Below are 13,135 nucleotides of genomic sequence, written 5' to 3' on the forward strand. Positions count from 1 at the left end.
TATGTATGTATATATATGTGTGTGTGTGTGTGTGTATATATATGTGTGTGTGTGTGTATATATGTGTGTGTATGTATGTATGTATATATATGTATGTGTATGTATGTATGTATATATATGTATGTATGTGTGTGTGTGTGTATGTATGTATGTATGTGTGTGTGTGTGTGTGTATGTATGTGTGTGTGTGTGTGTGTGTGTGTGTGTGTGTGTGTATATATGTGTATATGTATGTATATATATATGTGTGTGTGTATATGTATGTATGATCCCCTGCTGATATGAGTGTTCAAGCTCGAACATTCAAATGGATGTTACATGAACCACTGGCCACATAACTTCAAAGGTGATGTTGACTTTCTCAATCTCCCTTTTGGTGCTGCAACAAATCTCTCTCACAGAAGGCTTCTGTGTCTTGTTTTTCATCAATCAAATGTGCTGGCATGGTCCAGGGTGCCTCAAGGTATCGGGATCCATTTCAGTAGGCCAGCACGTCGAGGTATTGGGATCCATTTCAGTAGGCCAGCACCTCGAGGTATTGGGATCCATTTCAGTAGGCCAGCACCTCGAGGTATTGGGATCCATTTCAGTAGGCCAGCACCTCGAGGTATTGGGATCCATTTCAGTAGGCCAGCACCTCGAGGTATTGGGATCCATTTCAGTAGGCCAGCTATTAGATTGCTTCCAGACTCTTGCAGCGCTGCTTTGTATGTCAATGAAGGCAGACATATGTCTGGAATTCAAAGGATAAAGCATCTGCTTGGACAAAAGAACATTCACAGTGGAAATATTGTTTTCCCCTTCTGGGTTCAACCTGTGTGTGCAACTATTCCATCTCTTCTCCAGGACACTTTTTATATTCCCTTAATAATATTCCCATTCCTTGCTCTGGAAAAATGCCTTGAGGAAAAAACATTTCCTGATGAGTTTACATGTCCTTGTGTCCCCAGAGATGAGTTTAACCTCGATGTACTACAGGCGTTCGTAGAGCTTCATGAGTTTGCTGACCTCAACCTCGTCCAGGCCTTAAGGTGAGCTATGTGTTTCTCTCATCTAACAGGGAACAAAGTGAACAAAACTGGCTTTCTAAGGAACTGATGGAGACGTTTATACTTCTATATGGTACACACTCAATACTGATATTAACAATTGTGTCCAATGAGGTGCTAAGTGTCAATGTTTCTGCTCTGTCTGTTGCAGGCAGTTCCTGTGGAGTTTTCGTCTACCTGGTGAGGCTCAGAAGATTGACCGGATGATGGAGGCGTTTGCCTCGCGGTACTGTGGCTGTAACCCTGGGGTGTTCCAGTCAACAGGTCTGATCCTCAGCATTCAACACTGTCTACCTCCCAAATGGTACTTTTGACCAGGGCCCATAGTCGTATACTATATAGGGAATAGGGTGCCATTTGGGACTTACAGATAGTGAATGTCTGTTCACCATTTTACATTAGTACATATGTGTTTTAATGTGGCAGCGTTTTGACTGATGTGGGTCAGTCACCCTCAGCCTTGTTATTCAAATGAGCCCTGGTCAAATGTAGTGCACTGTATAGGGTGCCATTTGGGACTTACAGATAGTGAATGTCCGCTCACTGTTTTAGATTAGTTCATATGTGTTTGTGTAGCAGTGTTTTGGCCACAGTGGGTCTATGACACCCTCAGCCTTGTTATTCAATTATCACTAATGAATACTTCCTGATATTGATTGGAGACCATTGCCATCTGTCCAGGGTCAAACGTTCACATGTGGACTGAACAATAAGTATTTAGCCACCAGAACATCCGTCCAGGTGGCCATGTAAGCAAAAAGATGTATGAAATACACCAGCATTGGATGAGACTACTGTAGTGCTGTTAGAGAGGGGGAAAGATTTTTGTTGTGGCGCCAGGCAGGTATTTGCACTGCTGATATGAAAGGAGTAGGAGAGAGCACTGCTACCAAACACACATCAGCAGAAGAGACTGCCTAGAGTGTAGTCTGTTGGCCAGTGGAGAGGAAGGATAAGACACATCATATAACCACTAGTCACAGCACGGGTAACCCAACCAATAATAATGATTACAGCAATTAGAGGCAACAGATATTAAACAACCCAGTCATCAACATTATAACATTTGCAATATCTGTATTCATTCCCAGGGGGGGGAGTGTGTGTGTGTGTGTGTGTGTGTGTGTGGAGGGAGTGTGTGTGGAGGGGGGGGTGTGTGTGTGTGTGTGTGTTGAATAGCGGGAACCTGGTAACTGAGGTTTACAGCCCAAAAACCACTACCTTTTCCCAGGAAAGTAACTGCGAGAAACCGGTAAATTCTAATAAATTATTTATATAAACAGTATGGTGAGAAATAGAACTGTTCAATTATAGCCTATGCAATGTCTAAATCTGACTTCTCTACAGCCTCTGCATGATGAATCAATGCTCAGGGTGCGGACAGACAGCCCATCTCAGTGTGGAGTGCAGTTCACCATGCATGTAGACCTATCATCTCATCATGGTCACTTTTTTTCTTGTGACATGAAGGCCTACATTTGTTGCCTATGCAGTAATATAAAGACCCAATGCGCGTCTAATTTACCCATCTCCATCTGCCTTTTTTATTGCCGCTGCAGAGTTTTTTTTAAAACAGCCTATCACTTGAATATCGTTGCTTTAAAAGCGGTGCATGTGTGAGCAGTGTCTCTCTCTCACCATAAACTCTACATTTCCTAGCTTCCCTCTTTCAGGTAATACATTCAATGCAGTATTAGCCTTATTACAGTGCCTTGCAAAAGTATTAATCCCCCTTGGTATTTGTCCTATTTTATTGCATTACAACCTGTAATTTAAGTGGATTTTTATTTGGATTTCATGTAATGGACATACACAAAATAGTCCAAATGGGTGAAGTGAAATGAAAAAGGTAAGTTGTTTAAAAAAAAAATTAAAAGTGGTTTGTGCATTTGTATTCACCCCTTTGCTATGAAGCCCCTAAATAAGATCTGGTGCAACCAATTACCTTCAAATGTCACATAGTTAGTTAGTTTGCATACAGGTGGACTTTATTTAAGTGTCACATGATCTCAGTGTATATATACACATCTGTTCTGAAAGGCCCCAGAGTCTGCAACACCACTAAGCAAGGGGCACCACCATGAAGACCAAGGAGCTCTCCAAACAGGTCAGGGACAAAGTTGTGGAGAAGTACAGATCAGGGTTGGGTTATAATTTTTTTTATCAGAAACTTTGAACATCCCACAGAGCACCATTAAATACATGGAAATAATATGGCACCACAACAAACCTGCCAAGAGAGGGCAGCCCACCAAAACTTACAGACATACAGTAATAGGTGCAAAAGGTGGCTCTACAAACACATGTTTGTTTGACAAATCAAAGTTTATTTGTCACGTGCGCCGAATACAACAGGTGTAGACCTTACAGTGAAATGCTTACTTACAAGCTCTAACCAATAGTGGAAAAAAGGTATTAGGTGAAAAATAGGTAAGTAAAGAAATAAAACAACAGTAAAAAGACAGGCTATATACAGTAGCGAGGCTATAGAAGAAGCGAGGCCACATGCAGTCACGGGTTAGTCAGGCTGATTGAGGTAGTATGTAGATATGGTTAAAGTGACTATGCATGTATGATGAACAGAGTAGCAGTAGCGTAAAAGAGGGGTTGGCGGGTGGTGGCTAGGACACAATGCAGATAGCCCAGTTAGCCAATGTGCGGGGCACTGGTTGGTCGGCCCAATTGAGGTAGTATGTATAGTTAAAGTGATTGCATATATGATAAACAGAGAGTAGCATCAGCGTAAAAGAGGGGTTGGGGGGTGCACACAATGCAAATAGTCTGGGTAGCCATTTGATTACCTGTTCAGGAGTCTTATGGCTTGGGGGTAAAAACTGTTGAAGCCTTTTTGTCCTAGACTTGGCACTCCGGTACCGCTTGCCATGCAGTAGTAGAGAGAACAGTCTATGACTGGGGTGGCTGGGGTCTTTGACAATTTTTAGGGCCTTCCTCTGACACCGCCTGGTGTAGAGGTCCTGGATGGCAGGCAGCTTAGCCCCAGTGATGTACTGGGCCGTACGCACTACCCTCTGTAGTGCCTTGCGGTCAGAGGCAGAGCAATTTCCATACCAGGCAATGATACAACCAGTAAGGATGCTCTCGATGTTGCAGCTGTCGAACCTTTTGAGGATCTCAGGACCCATGCCAAATCTTTTTACTTTCCTGAGGGGGAATAGGCTTTGTCGTGCCCTCTTCACGACTGTCTTGGTGTGTTTGGACGATTCTAGTGTGTTGTTGATGTGGACACCAAGGAACTTGAAGCTCTCAACCTGCTCCACTACAGCCCCATCAATGAGAATGGGGGCGTGCTCGGTCCTCCACAATGTTTCTAGTAAATCATAAGAGCCAAAGTTTGAACGGCCCCAACCGGTTCCAAACACATTGGGAGTAGAATGATAAAACAGGCGATCTAATTTCTAACTTTTATAATCTAAGCACATAGAAAATGACCAAGGCTTCTGTAATGAGTGGCACACACATGAACTGCTGCCCGACCGCTCTCACAAAGGGACCGAAGAGCCATATTTACTTCCTCCTTCCTGACAGCAGGTGCGCTCTTAGTGGCAGCGCACGGCGAAGGCTCCATGCAGGATTTCGACACACAACTTCTTATCCCCAAACAATCTGGAATTATTTACGAAAAAGAGCCAGAGAAAGGATATTATTTCCACAATAGGTAGTAAATGGTTTTATAGTTAATGTTCTATGCTCGTCATGGGTTCATTCAGAGAGGGGCTGGACTGTGCCGTTTTATCTGTGCTCTGTTCACACCAGACATGTCTCTGCTCTGAGTTCAACAGACAGTCTGTCATGTACAGAGCAGAACAACAGTACCAGAACTCCTAGTGCACAGATTTTGGCCTTTACTACTATAGCCCATAGAAACACATTGAATAACGCATTCAAATAGCAAAACATTGTCAAATAAATAATAAGAAACAAGGTTTTGAAGTGTTTGTCCTAAATCTAGGAGATATAAGAAAGCTCAGGAAATATATATTTAACCCTTTTTTGGGGTAAAAACTACCTTCATACTTTTTTTAAACCAATACCGGTTACCTTCAGACGAGTCCCGTGACACTTGTGGGGGTCTTAAAGAAAAAAAACACATATTTTCATGGGGATTTTTTTTAATGTTACGGTGCGTCAATTGACTCTATGGGGATATTTAACTTAAAGACATTGAGTCTGTAGTAGTAGTAGTAGTAGTAGTAGTAGTAGTAGTAGTAGTTCTTCCTGCTGGGTCTCCAGGTTGATCTACTGTATTGAGTCTCTACTAGTAGTAGTAACAGACTAGTCCCTGCTGGGTCTCCAGGTTGATCTACTGTATTGAGTCTTTACTAGTAGTAGTAACAACAGACTAGTCCCTGCTGGGTCTCCAGGTTGATCTACTGTATTGAGTCTCTACTAGTAGTAGTAACAGTAGACTAGTCCCTGCTGGGTCTCCAGGTTGATCTACTGTATTGAGTCTCTACTAGTAGTAGTAACAGTAGACTAGTCCCTGCTGGGTCTCCAGGTTGATCTACTGTATTGAGTCTCTACTAGTAGTAGTAACAGTAGACTAGTCCCTGCTGGGTCACCAGGTTGATCTACTGTATTGAGTCTCTACTAGTAGTAGTAACAGACTAGTCCCTGCTGGGTCTCCAGGTTGATCTACTGTATTGAGTCTCTACTAGTAGTAGTAACAGTAGACTAGTCCCTGCTGGGTCTCCAGGTTGATCTACTGTATTGAGTCTCTACTAGTAGTCGTGTCATGCATGCAGGGGGGCAGAGGAGAAGAAAAGTTGTTTATAGATCAATTTTCAGATATAATTGATATTGACCACAATTCTTCCCAAAACTCATGAATTGACTAGTGTCTGGCGTCGTTGGTTAACCTCAGTGAAAGGCAGATGTCTGAGGTGTGTATCAGTACTAAATATTCATTACTTCTCTCCCTCCTGCAGACACCTGTTATGTGCTGTCGTTTGCCATCATTATGTTGAACACCAGCCTGCACAACCCCAATGTCAGAGACAAGCCCCCTGTAGAGAGATTCATCTCCATGAACAGAGGCATCAACGAGGGAGGAGACCTGCCAGAGGAACTACTCAGGGTGAGAGTGTGCGTGTGTTTGTGTGCGTGTGTAGAGCAAATGTTTTTTCCATTACTCCATTACAACCTTTTTGTATTCTATTTGACAGAATTTATTTGACAGCATAAAAAATGAGCCCTTCAAAATCCCAGAGGACGATGGCAACGATCTGACACATACGTTCTTCAACCCTGACAGAGAGGGATGGCTACTGAAATTAGGTGAGTGACGACCAAAGAATCCACATCTTGGTTCACCAACATAACTCCAAATATTCTATATCCTATCCTTTTCCACTACATTGTTGTGCAGATGGCAATGATCTCAGGATATGATCTAATGTTAGCAATGTGAAAAACTCGTATTATTTCTGCACTACTGTCTCATTCTTGTCTTTTCTCTCTCACTCCAAGCATGGTCTGTGACTCAGCTGCTTCTCTCTCTGTCCTTGGTTTATGCCCTTACTGTTAAATGTGCCCTCTTGTTTTCCCTCACACCCTTTGACCTGTCACCTTTCTGTTCTGTGACTGGCTGTTTCTTCTTACTCTGCACTAGGAGGTAGGTACCCCTCGATCCCAGTAGAAGTTGCCCCTAACTACTGATACAGGCCGTAAACTGATCCTAGATCTGTGGTTAGGGACAACTTCTCTCCCAACCTTCCCTCCCTCCCTGCAGCTGCCTCATCCTGAGGACCCATGCTAACATGTAAATCTAGTGGTTAATCTTCTTAGTCAACAGATGTATCAGCTGCTAGCTGGTTAGTGCTCATCTATTAGCTTGCTTGTTAGTTTTTCCAGCCCATGTGACCTGACCAGGAAAAACTCAGGGGCCTAGTTATTATAGCATCTAGCTTAAATAAGGCCCCAGGAAGGGGTGCATTTATTTAATTTTGGTCATGGGTTTGCACTTGGAGAATGTGTTCTGAATGCTACAGTATGTGTTGATCTTGTGGTGTTCTGAGTTCCTCCTGCTGCTGCCCTACAGGCCTGAAACATATCCTGCTGCTGCCCTCCAGGCCTCAAACACATATCCTGCTTCCCCCCAGGCCTCAAACACATACCCTCCTGCCGCTGCCCTCCAGGCCTCAAACACATACCCTCCTGCTGCTGCCCTCCAGGCCTCAAACACATACCCTCCTGCCGCTGCCCTCCAGGCCTCAAACACATATCTTGCTGCTGCCCTCCAGGCCTGAAACGCATCCTGCTGCTTTCCTACTTCCTCCTCCTATCTGGGTGCGTCTCAAATGGCTACTGGTGAAAATAGTGCACAATATTGTAGAGTGCCATTTGGCACGAAACCTATCTATCCATTAGGATCCTCCTCTTTCCATCCCACCGGCTGCACTTGCCAGATAATTTTAGTTTGTTTTCCTCTCGGAGTTGCATGCATTACATCTGTATGCTGATTTTAGCATCCTTTTGGAAGGAGCTGCCTGTTAGCCACCTTGGTTTTTATGATTTAGTTAAATGGGTCATTACCGTAGCCTGTCAGGTAGTTAAATGGGTCATTACCGTAGCCTGTCAGGTAGTTAAATGGGTCATTACCGCAGCCTGTCAGGTAGTTAAATGGGTCATTACCGCAGCCTGTCAGGTAGTTAAATGGGTCATTACCGCAGCCTGTCAGGTAGTTAAATGGGTCATTACCGCAGCCTGTCAGGTAGTTAGTGCCTTTGGAAAGTATTCAGACCCCTTGACTTTTTTCACATTTTGTTAGGTTACAGCCTTATTCTAAAATGGATTGTTTTTTTTCGCTCATCAATAATGACAAAGCAAAAACAGGTTGTTTAGAAATTTGTGCTAATTCATAAATGTGTAAACTGATATTACATTTACATAATTATTCAGACCCTTCACTCAGTACTTTGTTGAAGCACCTTTGGCAGCGATTACAGCCTCGAGTCTTCTTGGGTATGACGCTACAAGCTTGGCACACCTGTATTTGGGGAATTTCTCCCATTCTTTTCTGCAGTTCTGTCAGGTTGGATGGGGAGCGTCGCTGCACAGCCATTTTCAGCTCTCTCCAGAGATGCCTGGATCAGGTTTAAGTCCAGGCTCTGGCTGGGCCATTCAAGGACATTCAGAGACTTGTCCTGAAGGCACTCCTGTGTTGTCTTGGCTGTGTGCTTAGGGTTGTTGTCCTGTTGGAAGCTGAACCTTTGCCCCAGTCTAAGGCCCTGAGCGCTATATAGCAGGTTTTCATCAAGGATCTCTCTATACTTTGCTCTGTTCATCTTTCCCTAGATCCTGACTAGTCTCCCAGTCCCTGCTGCTGAAAAACATTCCCACAGCATGATGCTGCCACCACCATGCTTCACCGTAGGGATGGTGCCAGGTTTCCTACAGACATGATGCTTGGCATTCAGGCCAAAGAATTCAATCTTGGTTTCATCAGACCAGAGATTCTTGTTTCTCATGGTCTGAGAGTCTTTAGGTGCCTTTTGGCAAACTCCAAGCTGGCTGTCATGTGCCTTTTACTGAGGAGTGTCTTCTGTCTGGCCACTCTACCATAAAGGGCTTGATTGGTAGAGTGCTGCAGAGATGGTTGTCCTTCTGGAAGGTTTTCCCATCTCCACAGAGGAACTTTGGAGCTCTGTTAGAGTGACCATCGGGTTCTTCACCTCCCTGACCAAGGCCTTTCTCCCCAGATTGCTCATTTTGGCTGTGCGGCCAGCTCTTGGAAGAGTTGGTGGTTCCAAACTTCTTCCATTTAAGAATGATGGAGGCCACTGTGTTCTTGGATCTTCAATGCTGCAGAAATGTGTTGGTACTCTTCCAGATCTGTCCCTCGGCACAATCCCGTCTCTGACCTCCACAGACAATTCCTTCAACCTCATGGCTTGGTTATTGCTCTTACATGCACTGACAACTGTGGGACCTTATATAGACAGGTTTGTGCCTTTCCAAATCATGTCCAATCAATTGAGTTTACCACAGGTGGAATCAAATTGTAGAACATCTCAAGGATGATCAATGGTTGCTTTTCCTTCACTCTGCAGTCTCTGCAACTCAACCCAATTTGAGATGGTTTAGGATGATGTTGGGTGATTTGTGGAGGCCAGGTCATCTGATGCAGCACTCCATCACTCTCCTTCTTGGTCAAATAACCCTTACACAGCCTGGAGGTGTGTTTGGGGTCATTGTCCTGTTGAAAAACAAATGATAGTGGGACTAAGTGCAAACCAGATGGGATGGCGTATCGCTGCAGAATGCTGTGGTAGTCATGCTGGTTAAGTGTGCCTTGAATTGTAAATAAATCAGACGGTGTCACCAGCAAAGCACCCCAACACCATCACACCTCCATGCTTCACGGTGGGAACCACACATGTGGTGATCATCTGTTCACCTACTCTGCGTCTCACAAAGACACGGCGGTTGGAACCAAAAATCTCAAATTTGGACTCATCAGACCAAAGGACAGATTCCCACCGGTCTAATGTCCATTGCTCGTGTTTCTTGGCCCTGATCCACCCCTAAAATATAAAGTATAATAATACCAGAGTAATACTATAGTAATCATAAGTATACTAACATAGTATTACATAGATTATTGACTGCTTGCATCATTTTGGTTTAATTAACAAACTCAAATAATCCTTAATCTGGACAACTGTAGAGAATTATCTGCATTTATCTGCTGACAAAGGCTTGACTCGAAGAGTTAATGCTAACTCCATATCATTAAGGAGATATTCTTCCTGAAAAAATGCAGCGTCTGAGAATTGTATCTTGTTCCTCACACTCCCTGGTTGGCCGGACACACTGGCTTCCCGGTACAGAGAGGTATTTGGCCATGTGAAAAGAACTGAGTTCAGACTATGATGAATGTTTCTATAAAATGGGACCACATCCCCATTTTGTATTGATAGTTAGTACTTGATCAGGAATTTAAACAAGCAAACTCATTGCAGTAAACTCGCTTACTAGTGTATTGTTACAGAAATGCGGAATGAATAATTGTCCCTCTCTTTTCACTTTATATCTGCAAAATAATGAAATAAAATGAAGATGTATCACTTTTAAGAGGCAAATGTCTTTATTATGCAGTGGGCTGGGTATACTGTGATGTCAGTCTGAATGCATTGCCACCCCTGACCAATGAACCATGCTCCCCAGCTCCGGCTGCATTTCTGGGATTTCTCCCCAAATTCAACCCACATTTTGACTGTTTTCACAAGCAATACCTGAACTGCTTTGGGACCTCTAGGGAGGCTGAGCGGTGGGAGATATTGGGCCCCTGATTGAATCAGCCTAATGGACAGACTGCCAATCAGATAGGAAGAGTACCCTACGGTCTGAGGGCTGGACTATAGGCTAGTCTGTCTGTCTCAACATTGAGTCTCAAAGGAAATGTTCATAATTGCTGTTGCAGTTTGCACTGAAATTAGTCTATGAGAAAGGCTTTGCTGGTTGCTGAAAGATCGACATTAAGCAGCCTCCATCTAAACCCTTTCCCATAGTATTGTATATGCCCAAGAGATTAGCATCCACATGCCATGCTAGGGTATATTCAGGAGGGTGCAACATTACAGAACATTCAGTTAGAAATAGATTGCCTAGAACAGATATCATGTAGAATATAGGGAATCAGGTCAACTCTATACATTACGGTTAGTATTGCAGATAGAAATGTATCACCTCATTGGCTGTGTAGCCTACAGCACTGCCTCTCTGCATGGCTTGGCCAATGGCTCTTCCCTGTCTGTGGTTGTTACTCAACATGTCTCTTTGAGGATATAACTTGTTACTCAACATGTCTGGTATATTTCTCTACAGGTGGAAGAGTGAAGACCTGGAAGAGACGGTGGTTCATTCTGACTGACAACTGCCTGTACTACTTTGAATACACAACGGTAAGTTAGTGTGTGGTTTTATCAATGAGACCTCCGGAGCAGATGCAGCCTGGCCATTTGCCCTAAATGCACCATGGTCCAGCAATTAACACAATGCATGGAACCATCTGGGAGGTCTGCTGCACATCTGGCCTAGCCCAGACCCCCCCCCCCCCCATTATCCTATACACACTGATGAGAGCACAGCCCCAACACACCACAGCTTAGAGCCCACTCCCAGCACTGAGCCCAGTCCCTGGACGTCCCCTCCCTGCTGTGTTCTCTCATTAAGAGAAAGACCGGGCTGTTCTGTTCAAGGTCTCCTCAGCCCCCAGACACAATAGAAGCCCACTGTCGGATTGGGTTACTTCTCCCATAAGTAACTTCCTCACACAGTAGAATACTGTCTGAATATTGCTGATTTATACACACTTATGTGAATAACACACATTACAAATGTGTTTTTTACTTATTGAACCAGCTGCACAAAACAATTGGCCTGTAAGTATATGCTGTGTGGCTACATATTAAATAAATGAATGTGTTCTTCACGTCTGCAGGACAAGGAACCTCGTGGGATCATTCCTTTGGAGAACCTCAGTATAAGAGAGGTGGATGAGCCCAGGAAACCTGTAAGTTCCTCAAAATATACTGAAACACTTTCTAAGAAAGGGCTAATAAAGCACTGAACACTTCTAGTCCCTCTTCACCGGGACTCACTGTCCCTCTTCACCGTAACTAATTATTTGTCTTCACCGTAACTAGTTCTGTACTCTCACCTCTCTCTATTTTGGACCCTGTTGTCCAATCAGAACTGTTTCGAGCTCTACAACCCCAACCACAAGGGTTCGCTGATCAAGGCGTGTAAGACTGAGGCGGACGGCCGGGTCGTCGAGGGCAACCACACAGTGTACAGGATATCAGCGCCCACCACAGAGGAGAAGGAAGAGTGGATCAAATCCATCAAGTATGTTTTTTGGGAGTTTTACCCCCATGTAAACACAACAGATATTACTCACCTGGGTCCAAAGCCCATAGTCATCTGTTAGGAGACACCAGTGAATCTCAACGATTCAATGGCAAAGCTAGGATTAAACCAGTATGTATGTATCCACTGACACTTCTTTGAAGATGGGTTGGTCTTCACACACAGCACCATGACCATGTGTGAACTCTTTGATGTAACTGTGTGACAGACTAACCCATATGGCTGAGAGGCTCACTTTCTCAGTGTGCGGTGGACAAGACTGGGCTCGGAGTTGATCTGAGCTCTCTGGAGGTTAAATGGGTTTCTGTTTGATAAAGACATTTACATTTACGTCATTTAGCAGACGCTCTTATCCAGAGCGACTTACAAATTGGTGCATTCACCTTATGATATCCAGTGGAACAACCACTTTACAATAGTACATCTATATCTTTTTGGGGGGGTGGGTGGGTTACTTAATCCTATCCCAGGTATTCCTTAAAGAGGTGGGGTTTCAGGTGTCTCCGGAAGGTGGTGATTGACTCCGCTGTCCTGGCGTCGTGAGGGAGCTTGTCCCACCATTGGGGTGCCAGAGCAGCGAACAGTTTTGACTGGGCTGAGCAGGAACTGTGCTTCCGCAGAGGTAGGGAGGCGAGCAGGCCAGAGGTGGTTGAACGCAGTGCCCTTGTTTGGGTGTAGGGACTGATCAGAGCCTGAAGGTACGGAGGTGCCGTTCCCCTCACAGCTCCGTAGGCAAGCACCATGGTCTTGTAGCAGATGCGAGCTTCAACTGGAAGCCAGTGGAGTGTGCGGAGGAGCGGGGTGACGTGAGAGAACTTGGGAAGGTTGAACACCAGACGGGCTGCGGCGTTCTGGATGAGTTGTAGGGGTTTAAGGGCACAGGCAGGGAGCCCCGCCAGCAGCGAGTTGCAGTAATCCAGACGGGAGATGACAAGTGCCTGGATTAGGACCTGCGCCGCTTCCTGTGTGAGGCAGGGTCGTACTCTGCGAATGTTGTAGAGCATGAACCTACAGGATCGGGTCACCGCCTTGATGTTAGCGGAGAACAACAGGGTGTTGTCCAGGGTCACGCCAAGGCTCTTAGCACTCTGGGAGGAGGACACAATGGAGTTGTCAACTGTGATGGCGAGATCATGGAACGGGCAGTCCTTCCCCGGGAGGAAGGGCAGCTCCGTCTTGCCAAGGTTCAGCTTGAG

At 44.7% G+C, this 13,135-nt stretch overlaps 1 protein-coding gene across 2 annotated transcripts in view; it reads left to right on the plus strand.

Annotated features, from left to right (window-relative positions):
• The window catches only part of LOC115152906 (cytohesin-3), a 45,931-nt gene that overhangs the window by 27,044 nt on the left and 5,752 nt on the right, over positions 1-13,135 (plus strand). For both annotated transcript variants that reach the window (XM_029697829.1, XM_029697830.1), the window contains exons 6-12: positions 951-1,031; positions 1,201-1,313; positions 5,996-6,144; positions 6,233-6,344; positions 10,896-10,972; positions 11,512-11,583; positions 11,764-11,918. In XM_029697829.1, the coding sequence (XP_029553689.1) occupies positions 951-1,031; positions 1,201-1,313; positions 5,996-6,144; positions 6,233-6,344; positions 10,896-10,972; positions 11,512-11,583; positions 11,764-11,918 (759 nt within the window). The remainder of the gene's footprint in view (positions 1-950; positions 1,032-1,200; positions 1,314-5,995; positions 6,145-6,232; positions 6,345-10,895; positions 10,973-11,511; positions 11,584-11,763; positions 11,919-13,135) is intronic.

This window comes from Salmo trutta, chromosome 18, assembly GCF_901001165.1.
Source record: "Salmo trutta chromosome 18, fSalTru1.1, whole genome shotgun sequence".
NCBI lineage: Eukaryota > Metazoa > Chordata > Actinopteri > Salmoniformes > Salmonidae > Salmo > Salmo trutta.